Source organism: Aethalodelphis obliquidens, unplaced genomic scaffold, assembly GCF_003676395.1.
Source record: "Aethalodelphis obliquidens isolate GAN/ISIS:26980383/991018 unplaced genomic scaffold, ASM367639v1 scaffold3, whole genome shotgun sequence".
Taxonomy (NCBI): domain Eukaryota; kingdom Metazoa; phylum Chordata; class Mammalia; order Artiodactyla; family Delphinidae; genus Aethalodelphis; species Aethalodelphis obliquidens.
The window spans coordinates 32,434,820-32,459,650 of NW_020837947.1; the positions used below are offsets into that span (position 1 = coordinate 32,434,820).

General features: G+C 36.6%; 1 protein-coding gene across 2 annotated transcripts in view; it reads right to left on the minus strand.

The window, feature by feature from the left end:
• The window catches only part of LAMA2 (laminin subunit alpha 2), a 447,101-nt gene that overhangs the window by 33,026 nt on the left and 389,244 nt on the right, over window positions 1-24,831 (minus strand). The window contains exons 49-55 of one of the 2 annotated variants that reach the window (XM_027086780.1): window positions 20,726-20,888; window positions 19,903-20,047; window positions 13,465-13,603; window positions 11,379-11,390; window positions 8,112-8,232; window positions 5,232-5,408; window positions 1,453-1,601 (exon numbers count right to left, since the gene is read on the minus strand). In XM_027086780.1, the coding sequence (XP_026942581.1) occupies window positions 1,453-1,601; window positions 5,232-5,408; window positions 8,112-8,232; window positions 11,379-11,390; window positions 13,465-13,603; window positions 19,903-20,047; window positions 20,726-20,888 (906 nt within the window). The remainder of the gene's footprint in view (window positions 1-1,452; window positions 1,602-5,231; window positions 5,409-8,111; window positions 8,233-11,378; window positions 11,391-13,464; window positions 13,604-19,902; window positions 20,048-20,725; window positions 20,889-24,831) is intronic. The other variant, XM_027086788.1, reaches the window with a different exon arrangement.

Sequence of the window (24,831 nt, forward strand, 5' to 3'; positions counted from 1 at the left end):
CAGATCTGCATTTGCTTCTTGAAGTTATTTAAAATTTAAAGACTTTAGAAAGTCTTTCCTACAATGAGAAGGACTAACATTTGGCAAAGGACCTGAAATCTAGTCTAGAAGACATGTAAAATCAGTATTCTAGAGCATTCCCTAAGATCCAAATGAGAAAATTCAGTTTGCATTTCTCTTCAGAGACCATGACTGCAATATGTGCCTATAAGATTAGTAAAAGTTCTTAGTTAGTCCAAATACTGATCCCTCATTTGTCTTAATCATGGTTTCTAAACATCTCAGTTAGAAGATATCTGCAAGAAGGCTTAGTATCAATTCATCCCACAACCTAATGCTCTATGTAATAGAAAAACATGAACCAAGGAGAGCTTCATCACTTACGTAGAAGAAAAGGCATTCTTATTACTTATTTAAACTGTTATCCACATAAGAGGATGATTAGAAAATGGAGGTCTTTAAGTACAGAATAACATCTGCTTACTTGAACTTTTGCTACACATTCATACTGTTGTTGTGTTTAAAAGTATTCTCTGTGTTTTGAGGTTTCATCAGATTTGCTTTCCAGTTCTCTTCTATTTCTTCAGTCTAATAAAATGGATTGTGGGTCTGGAGGTCTGAAGTCGCTGGGTTTCTGTTTTCTCTAATTGTTCTAAGTTCATTACCTCTCTGAGTTGTCATACAACATTTTTATGGAAAAAAAACCAAATGACTTCCCCAATAAAGTAAGTATGAAGTACTCTAGCATTTTGAAGAAATGAGAAATCAGCTTATAACACTAATAAGCAATTCCCTGACTCAGGGCTGGGAAGCAGGTGCTCTGGTGGATCAGCAGAAAGGCAGCCACCGTGCACGGATGGCAGGACAGCAGCCTTCTCCCTTCCCTCTCTCAACTCTGTTCCCTCACGGAGCCGTCCCGCAGGGACCCAGCACACCTTGGCGGCGGGTGCGGGGGTAAGGGCCGGGGACGAGGCATGCGCAGAACCGTGCTCCGTGGGTCCTGCAGCCGCGGGCCGCGCTCTGTATCTGTGACAGATTTTTAAGCAGCCGCCATAACTGCTTTGGAACCTGAATGAAACAGCAGCTGTCAAAGGCTGGCGGCTCCAGCGGAGCTGTTCTGTGCGTTTCACCACGCGCATGCCCTACTTGAGGAGAGAGTATTTGAGAGGTGAGGAGGGAGTTTTCTCATCTACGCTTCAGAAGATGCATTTGGTTTTCCCAAAGGTGGAGAGGAGAACCACCTAGCATAAAAACGTTACGAACAAAACTCCTAAGGGTCAAGGGAAATGAGGTTCCCGAAGTATGAAATATAAAGAAGATGAAATTAAACTACTTGATAGTTTTGCAATGCATCGCATGTCCATACACACAAAGGTCCAGTAAAGGACTAAGGCGAGCAAAGGAGTTCGCGTTAGTTATGACAGTACAGTCAGTCGTTAGGACTATTGTTACCCTCTAGTTCTCTCTACATGAACAGAATGTTCTCTCCCGTCGTGAAACAGACTCGGCTCTGGTTTGACGGCAATTTTCCTCATTGTTCGTGCCCCTGTGGAGAGATGCACTTCCAGACGACCCTTGTTCAGGAATATCGCATAATAGGCCTGCAATAGCAAATGGTCATTGAAGATTAAAGAGGAGTCTCATCTATGACTTAGCTTAGTTCCCTGACAGAACTGCGTATTCATCCGCTCTGAGATCTTACCTGAGAAGTTAAGACTCAGTATTTTCTTAAAAAGAGTATTTAAAGCAGCTGGAAATAGCTTTTTAATCATTTACCATTTTTGCTTGTTAGATGATGTGGCAAGTGGAGATAGTAACATAGCAGTCTCTGCAAAGCAGATCTGCAATGCTGAAAGGAACAGTTGTGCTGGCACTGGGCTTCTAACTCACAAATCCCATCAGGAAATAAAGAGTGTCAATAAAATCCCTCTCCCTTGTATTCACAAACAGACAGCTAGCTTCTGGGAATGAGGTCTGACTCCCAACCTCACGGCATTCTGAGTGTTTAGATTTCAATTCGTTCTCAGGGCTGGTGGAATAGATTGCTATCCACATGTAACTTGTCTCCCACATTTAGAAAGAAGGAAGACAATTTTTCATCCACAAACAGGACTGCTTTCTTTTTGCCACTGTTACTATAGAAACAGTATGGTTTTGAGATCAGTTTATGAACCCCAGGGAGCTTGAATGCAGTCCTTGTCCCCAAAGCTGACGCCACGCTTGCTCCCTTTCTTGTGGAGCAGGGGGGTGGCACCTGATACACGGTGATCACTTGGTCCTCTGCGAGTCACCTGAGGTAGTGGAGATGGTTTCATTCAAACATCATAACGTCTCCAATAACTTACAAAATCGTCTGTGCCGCGTCGTGTCCACCACAAAATGGCCAGAGGATCTGGATTAGTGCTTGCCATTCATCAAAAGGGGCAGCTGCCATCTACTCAATTACAATTTTTTTAGCTGACTGAGTTCTCAAACCCCTTTAGCAGAACATAATCACAAATGACCCTATGGGTATCAAAACTGGTAGCTTTGAAAACTAAAGTACGTCATTTAACCAGTATTGATTCTACGACAGACATGAACTGCTTAACATTGTTTCCTCTTTCAGATAGCATTGACAATGAGATTTTGAAAACTAGATACTCATTATCATTAAAATGTTGAAACATTAACATGTTATTTCTAATTTACTGTGTACTATAGTGCTTAATATTTTCTCATTTTAATTGTTTGAATGGGAACATGTTTTATTTTAAGAACTATCCTGAAAGCTGATGACTCAAGTCCATTTATTTAGTTCTGATGAGGAGAAATCTGGAAACGATGGCTGGGGCTCAATTATTTGACTGTGACCTAGGAAACACATATCCTTTAGTGAAACCTATTTCAGAATGTTTGATCTGGCCCTCTTATTATAACTAGCTTATCATTTGTAGCAGTGAGAAAATAATTTAATTTTTATGATTAAAACATAAAGGCTTTAAGAGAAGTTATATATTTATTCAGTGCTTATGCATAGTAAAAAATGAGATAAAATACCACTTTTTCTCCCTCTACTCTTCAAAAAATATTTTTTGTTTTTTTTTTTCTTCCCAAAGAAATCCTTTTCTTCCCTAAGGTCAAAGGTTATCCTTTTATATTTTCTTCTAAACTTTTAAAACTTTTTTCCTTTCCTATGTAAGGCTTTAATTCATTGGGAATTTATTTTTCTGTCTGGCATGAAGTAGAAATTAGTTCATTTTTTTCTGTATGGATAACCAATTGCCCCAGAATCATTCACTGAAAGGGCCACTTTTTCCCTAATGATGTGCAATGCCACCTATTGCCAAATGTTGTTTCCATCTATACTTGGCTCTCTGTTCTGTTCCACTGACACAGAGTTATCCATGAATTAACACCATACTCCCATGGTTCAAAACTCTAGCTTCTAATGTGCTGATATCTGCTAGGACAGTCCACCAACTTATTCTTCTATTTCAGGAGTTTCTTGGGCTTTCGATCTTTGATATAAATTTTAGAATTAGCTTGTCCTGATTTACAAAAAGATAAGGGTATTTTCATTGAAGGTGAATCTACATATCACTTTGTGGAGAACTGATATATTTTTAACACTGAGTCTTTCCATTAGCATGTTGACTTTAATAAGTAGTCTGATGTAATTTTTCAATAAGTTTTATAATTTTTTCCATATAGGCCTTACATTTGTTTTGTTATATTTATTCTTAAATTATAGACTTGTTCTTGTACTATATTTACTTGTTCTTTTGTTATTGTATTGGCTAAGACTGATACAGTGATAATATTCATCTTTTCTTGGGCTTGATTTCATAGAAAATGTTTATAATGTTTTCCTATCAAGAAGCCCCATCCTGTTCTTAGTTTATCAAGTCTTTTTTTGTTGTTGTTTTTAATCAGGAATGGTTGTTAAGTTTTACCAAAAGTTTTCTCTGCATTTATCAAAATGATTATATGATTTTAGATTTTCTAATATCAAGCCACCTTTGTATTCCTGAGATATTGCAAATTACTCATGGTAATGCATCTCTGGATTTTATTTGCCAATACAGCTGACCTTTGAACAACACGGGGCGCTGACCCTCCGCACAGTCAAAAATCTGAGTATAAATTATAGTCAGCCCTCCTTATATGCAGTTCCTCCGTATCATATGTTCTGCATCCTCAGTTTCAACCAACCTCGGATCGTGTGGTACTGTTATATTTACTATTGAATAAAACCCGTGCATATCTGGACGTGTGCACTTCAAACTTGTGTTGTTCAAGGGTCAACCATATTTTGTTTAGTGTTTATTTTTTTTGTGGGGGAAGAAAATGGGATTATTATATGACTACCCATTACTAAATTTTAAATGCTAAAAGTGATTTTAAAAAAACGTATAATTACAAACAACACAACCTGATTTACAAGAATGCATGCATATTTAAGGCTATATTTGTAAAGCACTCTGTGCTTTGGCCATGGCATACTGGTAATTCCTAAGAATGCTTTCACTGAGAAAAATGAGATTAAATGGAAAAATGTATATCTTTAAAAATGTGACTGAAAGTATTGGAGGAATATCCATGCAGTAAAGAGTTATGGTGCCTAGATCAGGACAACTAAGAGACAGCTTTTAACAGAATCAAACGGCTAGGGGGTATGAAAACTAAAGCTCACAGCCCTACAAAACAGACACTGTGTAGGCTTTATTTGAATGTCACTAGTGTCCATGCCTGTGTTGGTTGTGTTCTCTTCACCTTCTCCTGCCCAGGTCCATTCTCTGCCTTCTCTCTGTCCAGAGAGGGTGCAGCAGGTTAGGCTCCAACAGACTGCATCACATTAGCTAGTGAAAATGGGAAGCTGATCCTAAAAAAATTAAAATTAAAATTTAAATTTAAGGGACTCCATCTGGTTATCTACAGATCTGGTAGGAAATTGGATTTAGAGAGAAGATTAACACAATGTGAATGTATTTTAAGCTTTCTCTCTTTATATATGCAAAACCCATATGAAATATGGATGTAAATACAGGTGTGTCTGCACCTAGAACTGACCAACAGGAAAATCCTAGTGGAGATAATTGTCCTAAGAAGATGATAGTGGAAATAAATGATGCAAATCAAAAAATATAAAAACAATTTATAAACTGTAAATGCTTCACCTGAGTCTCTATAAAATAATTATTTTATATAAGCATTAGGGAAAATGCATTATTAGCTAGGTGTGAGGGTACCTGTCCAGTTTGCCTTCGTTTTCTCCTAGGTGGCGCTGGTGTCCCTCCACTTCCCAAGAGAATAATACCAGACTCATTCTTGGTGCTGAAGGACAGGTTGATTTCTGTTCCTACGTCAATAGGCACAGGGGACAGCTCTACGAAACCAGGCTTCGGGAAGCTAACTGTGTAAACGTTCTTTGGGTAAAAAAGGAAAGAAGGGAAAAAAGCATTAGAAATGAACATTTAAATTAATTTCTCCATCTCACTCATCCTCCTCAATGCACTCAACGTTACTATGAAATACAGTGTCATTTTAGAACACATAAAAACCCACAGTTACATGGAGAGCTTAAGAGCAACCAAAGAAATATTATTTCTAGCTGTAACTGAATTTTCTGAGCAGTCTGAGTTAAAATAAAAATTTGGGCCTCTGCTTTTATTCTAGAACTTTTGATTTGAAATATAAAAGGTTATCACTGACAGGTAACATTTTCTTTTGGTTTAAATCTGTCTTGCTAAGTCTCCCTTGAAAACTCTCTAACTGATCCCTGGAATAACACCTACCAACTAACTGCTTATGTTTTATAGCTGAGTCTGACCATGGTCTCTGTCTGCATTCTTCCTCAGTGAAGAGCCCAAGGTAAAGATGTTTGCTGCTCTCAAGTATGTAAAGACACTCTAGCGGAATTAAAAAAAAATCAGATACTATCTATATCTTTTTTTTTTTTTTTTTTGTGGTACGTGGGCCTCTCACTGTTGTGGCCTCTCCCGTTGCGGAGCACAGGCTCCGGACGCGCAGGCTCAGCGGCCATGGCTCACGGGCCTAGCTGCTCGCGGCATGTGGGATCTTCCTGGACCAGGGCACAAACCCGCATCCCCTGCATCGGCAGGCGGACTCTCAACCACTGCGCCACCAGGGAAGCCCACAATCTATATCTTAAAAATAAATAAACCAAATATTTCTTAGTCTGGTTTTCTTCTCAGAATGAAAGTAGTATCATTGTCCTTGCTGATAATAAAATTAAAACAGTAACATTTTAAACGGTAACAAAGTGCAAAAGGTAGAAAGTAAGAATCACCCCCATTCCAAAGCTGTGTAGAAGCATATAGCTTTTTCTACTCCATTCATTCACGCATGCATGCATGCATGTTTTCATTCACTCACTTTATCTTTTACACCTGCCCTCTTCCTCTCTCCTCCTGTCTATATTTAAACTGAATCATGACAGGCACGTTCATTTGTAACTTCTCTTTCTCACTTCACATGTGGAGGATATCTCTCTGTCAGTAAACACAGATCTCATCATCACTTATAATGGCAGGAGGTCATTCCATTGTATGAATGTGCTAGGACTTATTTAAGCATGGCCATGGAGTCGGGCATTTAGAGTGCTTAAAACATTCATTTAAAAAGTCCTGGATTTGGCTGGAGTGAAAACAAGGGATCCTTTAATGCAGGTTATTTTCCTCCACAGTGTTTCAGGCCCAGTTAAATGTGTTGTAAAAATGTATAATCTGTTTTTGATTCCAATTTTCAAATCATAGAATTTTGGATACTTCAGATAAAACTACTGTGCAGACTTTTCAATATTTATCAAATATTGAACTTTCTGCATCATATTTTAGTTGCAAACAATTCCCAGTTATTGAAAAGTGCCTTTACAGAATCATCATTTCCACGCATACAGGCTATCCATTTTCTGGACAGTTTTCTATCCTCATGCATATATCTTTTGCATGTGGATGAGAGTTAGGCTTTGGAAGATTAAAACTCTGAGTAAAAAGAGGCTAGTATGGATTCTTAGAGATTTGATTCTGTATGTACTTCCTTTTTCCTCATTCCCAAGCTTCTCAGGGTGGATGTCTATGGCTAATTCCAACTTGGAGACTGTAACTAGGCACAGTGAAGACCCTGAAAGTTCTGTTTCAGTCTTTAACCTCACGGCTCAGTGGTGATTTACTTTTTCTTTTTCCCCAAATCCCTTCATCTCCTATCACAATGCTTTAACATAATCTTAATTGGAGGAAGCAGCTAAAATGAATAGTTGTGTCACATCAGGGTAATTAAAAATTTGTAAGTATGATATATTTAACATTTTCTTTTTAAAACAAACTCATCACTTTTAGAATTCCCATAAAACTTTTACTAATATTTGCTGATGACTGTTGGATCTTGTTTACAGATATAATAAGAGCAGCGCTGTGACCTGTGTTCCTCTCTCCTATGGACCAGCCTCTACTGAAGAGTCAGTGCAAAATAGTCAAGTGGTATCAGGAAGCTTCTGGGCTGCTTTGGCAATAAAGAAAAGATACTGCAGATACCTGATAACAGGGTACTTTGCAGTCCCGTCAAAGCCAAGTCTTTGTAGATGGTTCCCACTATGTGCCATTTTCAAAGAAAAGGAGGTTTGACTTCTAAGCTGTGAACAAGATTCTATGCACTAATGATCATGGTGTGAACTATTACTTGCTATTTGTGTAAACTCCTAACACATTTCAGAAAAATAATTTAAGGCTACTAATAAAGCTATATAAAATACATGAAGATAAACTAAATCTAATATAGATGACAAAAATGAGGAAAAGAGATAAGTAGTGTGGGAAAGGAAGAAGGAACCAGAAAAGGGATTAATATTAAAAATACATGCTATGAAGTGCTGTACGTGTGGGAAACTTGTTCACAATTTGGGGTCTCTATAATACTGTTCTCCTAAGTTCAGTTGATCATGAAAACTTATAGAAGTACTTCCATCTTGCTTTATCATTTATGCATAGCTAAGACTAGGGTCAGTAGGAATTTAAAATATATTAACAAGGACTGGTCCCTGTAATAGACCCAACCTAAGTAAGTGAAATCCGATATGAATGTATTTAGGAAGTCATTAAGAAGAGACCAACCTCCAGTGAACATCCTTTGGTAACACCAACATAATCAGGGCTGCTAAGTATATTGTATGGAGTTCTTGAAATTTCAATATCTCTGAGGCAGCCAGAATATTTCTTCAAATTTACTTCCGGCCTGTTGAAAAGTTAAATAGAAAACAAAAGCAATATCATTAGGGCAATGGCGGTATAGTGTGTGTGCCTAGTGGATGAAAGCCACATGGAGCAAAGTGCTGCAGAGGCAGGCACGCCTCTCAGACTGTGCACACGCACACACATGCACCCAGCAAACTATGCTTCCCAAATTGCTGCACAGGCAGGCACATCTCTCAGACTGTGCACACGTGCACACACGCACCCAGCAAACTATGCTTCCCGAATTGCTGCACAGGCAGGCACGTCTCTCAGACTGTGCACACATGCACACACGCACCCAGCAAACTATGCTTCCCGAACTGCTGCACAGGCAGGCACGTCTCTCAGACTGTGTACACGCACACACATGCACCCAGCAAACTATGCTTCCATTAGCTACTGGTTGGATAAGTGGATATGAGCACCATCCTGCACAAGAAGTCTTTATATAGTTCTTCTTCCTCTCCTTTTAAAAAATAATCTCACCTATTGCATTTAAATACAAGGTACAGGAATTAACTGACTTCTTATGAAGTGCTTCATATGCATAATGAAATGTGTTTCTTTTTTTCCAACAAAGGGCAGAACTTGTATGGGACAGCATAATCAAACTACATACTGACAAAGTTAAATAAAATCTTGCTCAAAATTAAAAAAAATCTGGAAACATTGATTTTGAAAAGATGATATTTTCATTGAGACTTTTTTTTTGGGGGGTGGTTAGCTGAAGAATAAGATAATGTCATATTTCTCTTTAAAGATTTTAAGTCAAATAAAACCTGAGAAACATTCTTTTGGATTACATAGTCTAAAAAAAAGATACTTTAAGATTAAGTTTACAGATTGACCCTAAAGTCCTTATTCTGTATTGCAGCAGTAACAAAATAAAGCAACCAGAGTCACGAAACATACATTTAATTTTTCCAATAAGGTTGAAAATGGCTTCAGTACCCAAATGACACTTGAATGTTTACTTTTTGCTCACTACTTCTTAAAAAGGGATAAACTTGTTGGGACGTAGTAAGTGCTCAATAAACATAAGCTAGCAGGATATTAATGGTGATGACACCTCTTTCATCTATAGCAGCACTGTCCAGTAGAACTTTCTGTGATGATGGAAATATTCTTTTCTGCACTGTCCAAATCAGTAATTAGTAGCCATATATGGCTGCTGGCACTTGAAAAGTAGCTTATGCCAATGAGAAACTGAATTTTTATTGTTATTTATTTATTTATTTATTTGGCGGCACCGTGCGGCATGCAGGGTCTTAGTTCCCCGAACTGGGATCAAACCCGTGCTCCCTGCATTGGGAGTATGGAGTCTTAACCACTGGACCACCAGGGAAGTTCCATTTTTAAAAAAATTTTCTTTAAATTTAAATAGCCACTGTGGCTAGTGGTTACCATATTGAATAATGCAGGTCAACAACAATAGAAAAAGTAACACTTTTTTTTATGTTAATAAGCAACTCTAAAAACTGTCCAATCAACACCAAGATATTATATTTATTTGGATAATGATTAATTCTCTCCTCACTGTTCCATGATGGCAGGATTCCTTTTTTTTGTCTTAATAAAAAACACATGACATGAGGACAAACAGGTAGGAAAGCAAATCAGACCCTGGGAGTGTGTATCAGGTGATTTATGTCATGCTGGGTACTTGTTCTATTTGTTTCTCTCTCTCTGGGACTGTTTTATTTTCTTTGATCATTTCCACTTGTTCCCAAGGTCTTCCCCTTCTGTTCAATTAGCTGGTTATTACAAAAAACATGCCAACTGGAGAGTGAGAATCTTGCTTATATTCTTCTTGTATAAAGTAAAGGAAATGGGTGGACTTCATTCTCAGTGTTCATTTGCTTCCATGTTCGCTTAGAGGAAGACTGATTTATCACAAGTTTCTCAGAGGTCTTATCAATCACTCCTACACAAAATAAATCACTCCTACAAGTTATACACTTCATTGTTTCAGGGAAATACAAAGAATCATTTCAAAACACAATGATTTAGCAAGCTCGACATTATGAACATCACAGGGTATAAGTAATCACATATGGTGATCAGATTCCTAATGAAAACCACAGGCCACTGGTTCCTCTGTTTGCCTCAGAGACAAAATGACAAAGCTACACAATGTCATTCCAGAGTTTTATTAGCATATATTTTCACTGAAAGCCAACCTCTGCTTTTCAGCCATCTCAGCAAACAGCACTCGATTGGTCTTATAACTGTATCGTGATTAAACAACTTGGATTGCTTTTTTCACACTTTCATTTCTATATAGTCTGGTTTCTGGTATTAAAAGTCTAGCCTTTGCTTTAAAAATTTCTTAGATCAGCTCAGCTTCATCATGTCCTTTCGGGAAATTTGGCACCATTAGGTTTTGAAATACCAAAACACTCAGCTGTAGCTCTAGCCAGAGTTTGATCAGCCACTTACAGAGGCCTGCTGCTTACAACTTCCACGCTAAAACCTCCTGCCTACAAATAGGAACTGAAATGCTCCTGAGAAGCTAGGATGACTGTCCGCAAGCTTCCTCGTCATTAATGCAAACACTTGTTTCACATATAGTATTTCCAGAGAAATACTGACTCCATAGCTAAATTCTAAATAAACATGGCAAGAAAGAAGCAGCTTTGTCAAGAGGTGCAAGGGCCATGTTAACGCTTGCATATTTGCAGGCTTGCAAAAAGCAACCAGGCAGTAGTACGCATTTGGGAGCACAGGTTGATCGTTCAGCAGACAGTACGGTACCTGGGAGACCAGAGTCTGAGGTTCAACCCAAGAGACCAGTTTGTTCCCCGGAGCTAGATTTCGCCCATAAACCTGTCCAGCTGCCCTTAGCGTGTGCTGCTGCATGTGTGCACCTGGCGGCGCTGTGCGTGGGCGGTTGAACAAACAAGCAGAGCAACTTTGTCATCACGGCTGGTGAACAAGTCAAATTGCAGTGATGGTGGGGAAGCAGCAGCATTTTTATAAGCAAAGGGCAGCATGAGAACTATCTCAGAATGCACTACTCGTTCGTGAAATGTACTGTGAATAAAGCTGCATAGGTGTCACTCTGCTTCTGCATCACTGCTTTATCTAAGAAGCCACATTTACCCAACCCATGCACTTGAAGAAGGCATGCATAAATTTAAATTTTACCTTGCTTTCATACTAGGTCAAAGGGAAGAGAAAAAAAATGATTTACTTATAATTGCATTTTCATTTAGTAAAACAATAAACTTAATCATAAATCTTTTAAAAAAGAAAGCATTTCATAGAGATCTACAAAGGAAAGGAATATAAAACACGAACAGAAAAGAAAACAGACATATACCCTTGACTACAGTGAAAACAGAGTCCAACGGTGACCATCTCCCACACTATTCTCTTGGAAAATTTTAATTTTGGAATTGAATTTAAAGCACTCATATTTATCATTCTTACAAATGGGAAAATGCCCAAGTGCTGCTATGCTGTAGTGTTCATGAGTAGCCTGTAAGGAGAGCTTATTGCCTCTTTGAACTTAATTTGAACTTAATATACATAAAAATAATTCATGTTCATCACATCTTTCGTACTTTATCATATTAAGATCCTGTTTGTAGGCAAAATTACAGCTAACTATGAATGCATGGCTCCTTGACTAGTCACAAATATATGTCTAAAGGCTGTTTTGAACTAATGTGCCCTGCCATAGAAATATTATAATTATGAAATGCTGTACTGTGAGAGTAAAAATACCTTGGCAGTAAAGACTCATCAGGTATGTAGTCTGCAAACTAATACATAAACCCATCTCAATGAAGTTAACATATACACTTTTGTAGATAATTCCTAAAAATCACTTTATGGTAATTAAAGCTACATTATCACAAGGATAAATGAAGCCACCTTTGGATAGCCTTATTCTGGGTACATTTAGTTCACTCCTAGAGAATTTAGTTAGTGATCTTGCAAAGTAAATCTTAGCCTTGAACAATTTGCTGGATCCCTAGTATTTAAATAGTACCTGAAACATAGTATTGATGCTCATCAAACACCTGTTGAATGGATAAATGGACTTTGGAGTAATAACTATGCCACTATTCAAATACATTTAATCTGCAGTGATTTCTCTGACCAGACACTTTAAATCTATATTCCTAATACAAATGCAATATCATGTAGATGAATGCAGAGCCAGGTTATCTGCACCATTAAAGCTTATCAACTTATACCCTGATAGACTGGTAACTGGACAGGTGCCTGGTTTACGAGTTTAGATACAGAGAGGAGCAAACCTCTGTCTGAATGCTCACTATCATAAAATGAGACTGAATTTCCACTGCTCATTTGAGAAATATGAAAATAATTGACCACCGTACTTTTCAGTTATTCTGAGACACTTCCTATCGTAATGTGTCTTTTTAGAGTAGAAACACCTAGACAGGACTTTTGCAACCATCAAAAGGTAACAAACTAAACAAAACAAAAATTAAAAACATGGTGGTCTGTATTTATAGTAAACTCTTACGGGTTAGCCACATCAATTCATCCCATTCTAATTAGATTTAATTAACATTTATTGAGCACCAAATACTCTATAACTTGTATTTCTTATAGGTTGTTTTATAACAAGAAGGAAACTAATTAAATACCACATGAAATATTTTCTGACACTTTTTAGTTACTTCTATTAATTTTTTGAACTAGTTAAACTATGAGCTAAATATATCTCCCTATCTGCTCTCTAAAAAACATACGTGAAATTAAAAAAAATGTTGACATGGGCACGAGAATAACTAATACCACTTTAGCATCAGGCATATGGAAAAGTTCCAAAATTATTATCATTGCTTGTGCTTAGCCATAAAATAGGTTATACTCACAGTGTCCTGGAACACTGACTAATTTTCAGAACACTAAGCAATGTCAGTGCACCATTATCTCCAGTGAATGTGCAAGGAGAAAGGCAATTACATTCAACTCCAGTTTCTACCTTTAATAACTTTTATAATTCTTTTCATCCTGTGACTGTAAGGGAAACAGTAATTCCCATGCATCTCTTCAACAAAGATATCAAATTAATCTTTAGTTTTTAAATCCTGGTGGTGTTATTGTAACATGCAACATGAATTTTTAGATTAGGCCTTTCTGCAACTAAAGGTTATGACATTCCTGTTGTAATTAAACTTCAGAACTCTAGTGAGCATAGTGGCCATTTAATTAAACCTTAATCCTTAGCTCTAAATATACACCAAATTACCTCAAATTTCTCAGTGTTGGCAGACCACCAAAATATATTTTGTCATCTGCTTTCAAGTCAAGACCGAAGTTGTTTCCAGGAGATGAAGTTGCTATGTTCTCCTCCTGGTTAGTATCTATATCTACAATTGATATGTTGGCTGCAAAGGAAAGAGGAAGTTTCACTTTTTATTTGCACAATACCAACCACATCTATATCATCACTGTTCCTTCAAGATAAATTCACTTTAATTCTCAAATTAACATTGACTTTCTCAAGCACATATACTATATACAGCTATTTAATAATTGCAGAAACGACAATAACATCAATAAATACGTTGTTAAATGATCCACAAAGAAAGCACGAAAATAACAGCCTGAACACCAGTGAAGGTAAACTAATCAAGTTAAAAGAAAGAAGTGTAGATGGACAGCAGAGAACCAGTTGACATAGTTTTCCATAATATAGATAGGTAGTTAGAAAATAGGGTAATATAATTAACTAATGCTAAGATAAATATCTAATTAGAAATTAGATTATTCATTAGAAATATACAGAATTTGTGGTTCCTTCTGTAAATTTCAGTATCCACAGAAGTACTGGGGTTTAAGTTCATCCACAGAGTGATGTTGACAAGATGGCTGTGCATGGAAGTGAAGAGATGGGAATGTTTGTTTTGCAAGATAATGGGATCCACGTCCATTGTAAATTACATTTTAGTTGGGGGATGCTGCGTGTTCTGAGAGAGGTACCGTCTTCATGCCTTACTGCTTTTCTCTCAGGTGTCTAAAGGTTCTTCCAGTAGGATAAGGATAAGAATTCAGAAACAGAAAGGAAAAAGGAAAAAAGAGAGGCTCTTCTCTGTTTAAACTGCTTTGTTCAGAGAGCAGATGGGAACACTTTATCTCATTGATTTTACCCTCTTCATTCTTAAGAGTCAAGCTAGGCTCCTTCTGAATTATGTGCTTTCTCACCATAACATTTGCCTAGGCCCAGCCTTTAGCTGCTAAATATATTTTGGATCCTTGATGCATACTGAGGCATTCGTTCATTAACATGACAAATTTGGCCTCTAAATCTTTGCCTGATATAAGATCTGGATTAGCAAGGGTCTAAAGATGGCCACTTGAACCAATGGATTATGAGGGCATTTCTAAATGTTTGTTCTTTGGAACACTAGTTTCTTGGATGTTCCTGGGTCAAATAAATATGACAATCACTGGGTTAAGCAAAATTAAACATATGTCTTAATTTTATAGCTGCCCATATCTTTCAACACGCTAATATGTAATGGGATGCTCCAAAAGAGGGACACAGAGCACCAAGTATGTCCCAAGTTTGTTTGACCCTGGAACATTATTATTTTCTCTCAACTCATCATCTTTTAGAAGAGTGTTCTTTGAAAAATAAAAGAACTAGCAAACCTGAAAATTCCATTGTAATCTGTAGTCCTTCCATTTCAAAAGAAGTATTTTCGATGAAACCAAACATAATTGCCTTATAAAAAATGTCCAAAATAAAATACCTAAACCTATTAACACCTCAAATCCTCAAAGCAGAATTTTGTAAAAATAAACAAACAAAAAATACCTCAAAAATAAGTTCCCAATTAAAAAAATATTCAGCAAGTTAAGATTTAAAAAATTAATTACTTTCTAGCACATATTAATTTCATACACACATATCTTTTTGACCAGACTGGTGGCTGAAATAAAAAATTTTTCATACATATTCTTTCTTATCCAGATCAGCAAAGAAGTTTTGATATAGGGCTGTTGACTGGAACATGAAAATAGCCTTTTTTTCGACAGACCTGGTATGTATTTTAATGGTGTCTGTGAAAACGAGATTCTCTATCACAGGCAAGCCAGAGACTGGAGGTAGCTTTCCTTCTTATCCCTGAGTGAATATATGCATTTTTAGAAATCATTCTAAGAAAAACTGATTAAAAAGCAGAAACACAATTGAACTGAAACTCACTGGCCCAAGTGTTAGCTTTGATAGAGAGACAGAGGATGGCATATTTTTACTGATTTAAAGGAAGCACTCTACCCTATCCTTTATGAGTGATAGCAATGAAGTGGGTTCTGCTATGGAATGCTAATACTTGCTTTTATTTCTTGCCCTATTTCTTTCCCTTATAGAATAGCCATTAACATAAAATTTTAGAGTCGATGAGTTCAGACATCATTTATGGGTAAGCAGGGAAATAAGGGTTTTATTAAATACTAGACACAGAGTAGGGGCTTAACAAGTATTTTATAATCAATGCTATAAAGGAGTTGTTATAAAGGAATTGTTTTTACTTTGGTAATTCTTTTCTTTTCTCTCTTAGTCCACTGAAAATCTGAATGATCAATCTTGCATCCATATCAATGCACTTGAGGGGATAGGAAGCACTTCTATTAGTGACTGTGGTTCCACTAACTGTCTCTCAGGGAAGGTGGGGAATCCCTCCTGAAGGAGTGTATTTGAATTTCAAGGGACAGTGGCTTTTACAAACTAGCTGAGAATAAAGCAACTAATCTGGTATCTGAAAAGGAGCAATGGCCTTACTTGAGTTCCTGTCCCACTATTCCATGGATTCTGTTCTTGCTAAAATCCACAGTGCCCTCCCTACAACCAAACCCAATGGGGTCCTTTGATCCTTATCTTAATCCATATCTATGCAGTATGTGAGGTTAAAATTTCCATCCTTCTAGAATTTTCCTCTTTGACTTCCATAATGCCAACTTCTCCAAGCTTCTCTTGCCTTTCCAACGTCATTCTCAGTCTCCTTCCCCAGGACCTATTTCTTTGAACACTTCTGAAACACTGATGTTCCCTAATGTGCTTTCATTTGGCCACTTGTCAGGTTTCAGCTCTCGGGGTAGCTCAAGTTTATATTTACTTACCATATGTTGACAACTCAGAAATATATATGCCTGGACCCGATTTTTGCCTAAAAATCCACATTCAACAGGTGAGTCACTATATACATCCCCAGTTGATATTCCAAATTAAAATGGTTCTCTTTTTCCTCCCAGATCTGTATTATTTATTTTACTTGGTGGCACTAAGACTCCCACCCAACCTCCTAAATTAGAGTCATCCTTTCTCCTCACCATTCCACATCTTACCAATCAACAGCCCTACTAATTTCATCTCCTAAATAATAGCTGTCCTTCTTAAAATTTTTTAAATTTATTTTTTCTAATCTTCAATTTTTATTTTATTTTTGGCCACGCTGCACGGCTTGAAAGATCTCAGTTCCCCGACCAGGGATCGAACCCAGCCATGGCAGTGAAAGCCTGGAATCCTAACCACTAGGTCACCAGGGAACTCCCTCTGTCCTTTTTTTAGAAAAACACTTTTATCGAAGTAAAATTGACATAGTATAATTTGCCCATATTTAAAATGTACAATTTGACAAGTTTTGAGATCTCTATACATCCATGAAGTGATCACAGTCAAGAAATGAACATATCCATCACCCCAAAAGTTTCCTTTTGTCATCCTTCCTTCCAGTCCCTCCCTACAAAACCCAGTCAACAAATATCCTCTATCGGCTTTCTGTGACCATATGTTAGTTTATGTTTTCTATATAATTTCACATAAATGTACTTTTTTGTCTGCCTTCTTTTACTCAGAAAAATTATTTTGTTATTAATCCATTTTGTGTGCAAATTAATAGTTCATTTTTTTTAACCACTAAATACTATTCCATTGTGTGCATGTACAACAATTTGTATATCCATTCACCTGCTGATGGATGTTTATTTTTTGTTTTTTTGAGTATCACAAATAAAGGTGCTATGAACCTTCTGGTACAAGTCTCTGTATGGATATATGCTTTCACATATCTTAGGTGAATACTTAGGAGTGGATTGGTTGTTTCATGTGACAGGTCTATATTAAACTTTTGAAGAAACTGCCAACCTGTTTTCCAGTGTGGCTGTACCAATTTACATCCTCGTCAGCAGTGTATAAGAATTCCACTTACTTGACATCCTTGCCAGCCCTGGGTATGTTCAGTCTTTTTAATTTTAGACATTCTAGTAACCATATAGTGGTATCACATGTGGATTCATTTTGCATTTCCTTACTGTCCAGTCCCACTGCAACTCTTATTTCAAGCCATCATTCATCTGTCTGAACTACTATTGTACCTAATTGGTCACCCTGCTTCCAGTTTAACCTGAAAATTTCCATTTCTTATTTCTCCTTTCTCTGATTATTTCCTTATAGCTCCCTTTGTGGGCTCTTCCTTTACTATACTGATTCAATATTGCTGTTTGCTCAAGGGCTTTGGATCACCTTATTCTAGATATGACTGTTTTGTTTTTCTCATCTCTATTAAGGTACAATGATTTAAAACATGAGGATGCTTCGTAGCTATCCATCTCTGCCCCACAACTCTGCTAATCCTCAGATACGCATAACTAATTGCCTGTCAATTACACAGCTTCCCTAGGTTGCTAAGGATACTAAGAGTACCTTTAATACAGCACATCCAAAATAGAACTCAGCATCTTTTCTAAAAAACTATGCTGCATTTTTCCTGTATCCAGTAGCTTGGTAAATGGCACTGACATATTCTTTGTTATTTTAAGGAAAAAAAAGAAGGAATCATTTTTGATCTCCTTTTTTAAAAAATCTTACTCTCTGCATTGAGTATATCATAAAGCTCCTCAATTTTAAAATGTTTAATATCTTTCAACTCCATTCTTTCCTATCCATTCTCATGGTTCCCTTCTCCTTGCTCCTCCCCTCGTTTTCCTGCAGACTGCAGGAGCATCTGAAATTGTCACCATCTACCCTCCAGGTTGCTGCTAAAGAAACTTTACTAAAACACAAATCTGATGGTGTCACATTCTTGATTAAAACTCTTAGTAGTTCCCTATTGATTTCAGGAAGAGTTGAAACTCATTAGTTTAGCTCATAAGGCCCTTTATAAACTGACTCTGTATTCTCTCCAGCTTCATCTGATAATTTTCTGCCAACATTCATCCTGTTAGCCTATGGATTGACTTGTGGTTCCTAAAGCATTTCCCAAAGTGTGTTCAGCCAATGCTACTATGGCGTGGAAGGATTCTGGTGATCAAAGAAGTCTGGGAAGTGTTGGATCAAACAAAGTTACACATTCTTCTTAACTACTGTGCCGAGCCTCTAACACGCAAATGTAACTCACTCGGGAACAATGTATACAGACAACAGTATTCCAATTTATTTTATGAGTGCAAAACCAGTTTTTGTCCAAACTGAGGAGTTTCTCCAGGGTTTCCTGTTCCAAGGAAAAGCAGTTGGAACAAGATGTATAATGACGTATTATGCTCACTGAGCCCTTGAGGCTTTCATACAATGTTCACCTCTCTGAATTGTCCAAAGGTGCTTTTCACCCAGAGTACTCCTCAGCCCCTGCTCATGCCTCAGGGTGCTTCCTTGGGGGCTGACCTCTGGGTTTGACTTTGACGTTTCTCTCTTCTGAGATTCCTAGCCTGCTCTGCAGATCTCTACGTGGCAGTTAGATTTCTACTCTCTAACCATTGACTGACTTGTCCATCTCCCCCATTAGACTGCAAGTTCCATAAAGACAAGGACTTATAGACTTCACTTAGTTCTTGCAGAGTATTTACTTGGTTCTTGGCAGATATACGTTAAGTGCAGGAATGAAAGATGGTGCAAAGTTATACCTAAATTTTCATGAAATGTCACACTGGCATGTTCAAAATGAATGAAGTCTAATTATATAAACAGAAGAATCTAAGTTTCATTTGCAGATATTGGTAATGCCATCGTACATAGAATTAGCGGAATTATACTAAGATAAAAATAGCAGTCCGCAAAGACCTAATAGGCTCGGATTTCTGTCTTGGTTGTGAGATCTTAGGTATATATGTCTGGGACCACATATAAGTTGGAGTCTACACTTTCCTTTCTGTAAACCAGAACAAAATACCTGCTTCATGAGCAAATGAAATAATGTTTGTGAAAGTGTTTTGAAAATGTCCTGGAATCATAAAAATGTTACATTATTATTAATTATTAACTTGCACACATACAAATGTTTGGCATTTTCAAAAAATAAAGAACTGGTAGCTGTGCTCTATCCCCGCTACAAATTCTACCTGTGGGCCACTCTAAAGGAAACATCTTGGCAAAATGGGAAGAAAAGGAAAGCACACAAGATTTTCAAATCTACTACAGGATATAATTTTACAAGTTGTAAGACAGTTTCATGCTTTCAAATTAAGCTCTCAGTTTCAAAAGAAAATGACAGAGAACCATTTGGCTCTTCAATCAGTCATGTCTAACCCAAACCACCTATAAGCTAAGCCAAAGAAATGACTGTATCAATTTTTCACAGAATTTGTGAGTACCTAAGATAACAGACAGGGTCTTCCTCATGATTAGGTACGTGGGAGCTTTGGATAGCATGATTAAGGCTCTGAGTGCATTATTACTATAGAAACTCACCTTGTTTTTGAGTTCTTGACAAGGTGAATGATTTCCATTTCCCATCATTATGGTTTTGATTGCTGACAACGGAAGCCATTCCTGAACCCAGATCATAGCTGACTTTAATGTGCCCATCAGTGAGCTCTACACTCATGAAATCTTTCTATTAATAGAGTAAAAACACACCAGTGATTAGATACACAGAGAAATATATGAGTATTCATTTTCTTTGTGGAGTTTATAATAGGGCTTTATGGCTAAATTACTGACTGTGTTGATCTGTAATTGAAATCCATTTTTGGATACAGAATTGGTGTTACTATTTTGTGAATGTTTGTGGGTGTGATATTATGGTGCAAATGGTCACAACGAAATTACTAGGATGTGTCCTTTTATGACAGGAGTAAAATTGGGTTCCTTTGAAAACATATTAAGCAAACTAAAGAGTACATTTCCTGAAAGAATTTACTAAGAAATATTGACCTGGAAAAAATAATGAGGCTCTTTAGAACAACCTTTTGACTTAGGTCTCTAGAAGAAGACTAAGGAATAGTTTTTCTGCTGCATGTTTCCATACCGGGGGAATCTTTACTGGGTGCTTCTCTTAAAGGATTATAAGGGAGTTATACTGAAAATAAATAAAAATTAAATTGTATCTGTAATTAAAGTTACTGATGGAAATACATAAACACTATGCACCACTCTTGGGTATTACACAGCCATCCCAGACTCCTTTGAACAATAACTGATAATTCAACAAAAGTGATAACTGCATTGGAACCTTACAGAAAAGAAGCAAGCATATTTTCAGTCATGAAAGATCAGCTGTGCAAATCTTTACCAGGTCTCGTGTGGCAAGGTACATCAGGAGAGCATTTGAAGAAAATGTCCTGAACTTGAACATGACGGTAGAGATGTTGGGGTACCAACGAATGGGGCGGCTGACTAATGCATAGCCTTCTCCATCAAACTGAATAGTCCCCTCACTATCTTCTACCTGCGGACTGAAGAGAGACATTTCACGTGAATCAGACGATGTCTACTTGGTCCATCAGTATTCAATACATCACACTGTCTTCTGAGACTGGACTGTAGGCTGTTGTAGGGCAGGAACCATCCCAGATACATCTTCCATCCTTCCCCTTCTCTCCAGCTCTACTGCCACCATCAGACCAAGTAACCACCATCTCTCACCTGACTTTATTAGGTGTTCAATAACTAGGTCACTGATGTTTTAACTACTTTTGTTGAAGTGCTTGGTGGCTAGTTATGTTAGTGTTTAAGTGTATTTTAGTGGTGTGAACTAGTGGGATTTTGGAATGGGCTGAGAATGCATTATTACATTTCCCAAATACATAACATAATAGGGAGTAGGGGTTGGCTGAAGAGTGAAGGTGGTTGAAAGGTACTAACTTAAAGTTGTAAGAAAAAAAAGCCGTACCAGGATATAGGCTTCTATTCTCTGAACTCTTGCTATGCAGTAGGATTTTCTGGGACAGATTAGATTCAGATAATGAAGGGTTCCTCTAACTACGTGTGTTTGTTGATCTGTCTTCTTCACCAGGATGTAAGCTCTATGAAACCAAGTAGAGATTATGGGCCGGGCTCCATGCCAGGCACAAACTCAGCATCTAGTGTGGTACTTGGCTAATAGCAGAATCTGGTAGATATTTGTGGAATGAAAGGGATATTAGTAAAGCAAATTGCCTCACAGAGAATATATGTTCAATCAATATTGGTTGAATAATTAATGAATATCTAAAATAAGTCTTGTAAATATAACATTTAAAAATATTTTTTTCAAATGAAAACTTATCATCTATCTATCTTATCTAATTGATGTTAAAAGAGTAAGTTTTGATTGTGGAGATATTTTTAAACTTTAAATATCTGCGTATTAGCTTATATTTGAATCTGTGAAATTGGAGTGTTGTATTAACTTGAGAAGAGAGGCGATATGAGAAATATTATAGTAATCTCATAAAATGACAAGAGGTTAGAATAGTATTTGCATGCAATCTTGGCTAATGAGAAAAATAATAGGGTATAAACATTAATGGCCTTGAGGAGGAGGAACTGTTACTCATTTTAGACAAGTTGGCTTTCTCTCTGTTTCTGGAAAAGGAGAAATAAAACTCTGAAGACGAAAGGAAGGGAAGAGTCTTAACTATGCGTTTCACAGTCAGGTTTTTGTAAATTTAAGATACATCTAAATAGGTATAAGATCAGATGATGCCATATATTTTTTTTTCTAATGTACCCTTAAAAGATGCTTTTTCAATATTCATGAAACATGTTCACTGAAAGGTTGAGGGACTAAATCAGCCTATTAACAATATAATTTATGTGAATAAATCAGCTGAATAATTTTGGCCTTCCTTCATCATTATAACAAATCCATTAAAATCTAGAGCACCACATTTCAGATAAGAAAATGTAATGTAGCATCTACTAAGGAGAAGTTCCATGAGGTTCTCAAATCCTAGGATTTTGCATGATATACTGCCATGCTACCAGTGACAATAGGGTGCGAGAGTCACCACTGACACTTTCCCGAGTGCTTTGGCCCAGTGCATTGTTACTCACAAATTGAAGAGAAAAAAATACAAAACTTCATATATAATGTCAGGAGAGGCACTGGAATAAAAATATACATATCACATTTTATTTTCCTTGTACGGAAACCCTGGGATATTTGTATCCTGGTGTTCTCATGCCCTTAATCTATTAATTTCCTCAACACACAATCGAAAAATTAGCAGAGTAGATGGCAGGTACCCTGGAGTCTGACGTGGAATTTCAGAAGTCACTTTAACACCTCAGGTTTCAGTGTCTCCACTCTGAGACGAAAGGGTTAGATCTACTCCAACTCTATTAGAGCTTCTACTCAAGCAGCAGGCAAATCTTCGAGCAAGAGTTTTGTACAAGAATAGCAGAACATACAGATGAAAATCAGCCTACTTCATTTAATTCATTAGCTAAAACCGGTAAATCTGGCTTCAAATTGTTGACTTGGAGGTGGGGGAAAAATGAATCTTTCCAGGTATAGACTCAATATTTCAACATCTAACATTATGCTAGAGTTTTCCTATTCATTTTCAATACATTTACCAGGAAGAGTGACAATTCTTTTCTAATTAATAAATGCTAAGCTTCTTAACTTGCCTTTTGTTTCTCTTTTGAACCTGGATTTCTGGTCAAGTTAGGAAAGATTAATTATGCTATTTGGAACAGCCATGCTCTTCCATGTAAAGCTTGTTAACCATAGAACTAGATGAATATTGAAGTTTAGTATATTAATATTTCATCATTGTTTCAGTGTTCAGCTAAATACATTTTACTAGTAGCAGTTTTTTCCCTATTTTTTAAGAAAAATAAGATACACTTTTTTTATAGCCCTGACAGATATTGCTTTCTAAAACATTACAAAAATTATATCCTTTCTACTGACTACTGAATAAGTGCAAATATCTAAAACTCACATTCCAAGATTTTCTACAAAATGTTCCTAGTCTGTGTCTTGTGGCCTTGTCTATTTCATCTCCCCCATTTTACCATTTCTGCTCTAAAAGTGCAACCATTAATTTTATGTTAAAATGTGTTATATGTTCTCCTGAAAAGAAAACAAACACCAGGAGTTCTAAAACATTTTTCCTAAAATTACCAAGGCTTATGGAAAAATAGGGCTAGGGCAAGCCACTCAAAATTTATGTGACTTTGTAATCAGAGCACTCACAAAAACAGTAACATTCTTGATCAAAATAGTAGTATAATTCAAAAACGTATATTGGGAATTTTTAAAATAAGGAATTATTTCAGTAAATGTAGAACTTTAGCCTATTATAATTATATTAATTCATATAATACTTTATATAATGAAGGCCCAAGATCTTTGCAGAATTGATAATTAGTGATGCTACAGTCTTAACACATAATATACACTGCTGAAAGGACATTTAAATACTTTAGACGTTTGTTTGATAATAAGCTTTGGAAAATCCTACTTAGAAATTTACCAAAGAAATGTTTACGGAAAAGTTGGTGTTGATTTGTGAGTAGTAGAATATTAATGTAGAGCTCATTGTCCTTGTATTGAAAGAATTTTACATACAACATTCTATATTAGATTTTATTGAAGATTATTAACAAAACCACTTTAAACTATGAATGGATCAGGCTTTCAAACTGTCCTCAATGCCATACTGAAAAGTCCATGATGACAAAAAAAAAAGTAGAAAGATGAAAGTTAAAACTTTTGGAGAGGGAATATTTTTGGGCTACTTTCTTCTATAAAACTCTAGAGATGTTGAGAAGAAAATGTGAAGTATACTCTGCTACATTAATGGAGAATTTAGGTCCTAACAATGTACATGTTCCCTTTATACTGGAAATAAAAAATATAAACTCCTTAGCACCTAATGATGTTAGAGTTACTATGTATATATATTAAGCTTCCAGGTATTTAATTTAAATTTTATAGCTTTAACTAAGTATAATTAAAATTGTTGTAGGCTCAGATGATCAGTGGGCTTTAAGTTTTTTATGCAGAGAAATCCTCTATTTCTTCTTAATTGTTTTACATCCTCTATTCAGGTTTATATAAGAATATTTATATATGCTTTATATGCTTTTTAAATATTTTTGAATTCCAACATTCTAACCTCTATCTTATAATTGGTGATGTTTATTATGAAACTTTCTCCTGGTTTAGCTTGACCTCTGCTTCTTAAGCAGAATCTTCAAGTCCCATGGGTTTCCACTTGAAAAGCACATACATGATGCTGTGTGTCATTTGAAAAATCCTGTGGGAGATAAAACCTGCAGTATCGTTCTATATTTTGTTGTAAACACAAGCAGAGTGAATCCAGGCTCTGAGAGCCCTGAAGCTTAATCAGTTTAGGGAGACCTTTCCTTAAGTAAAAATAAATGATGACTACAGAATAGCCA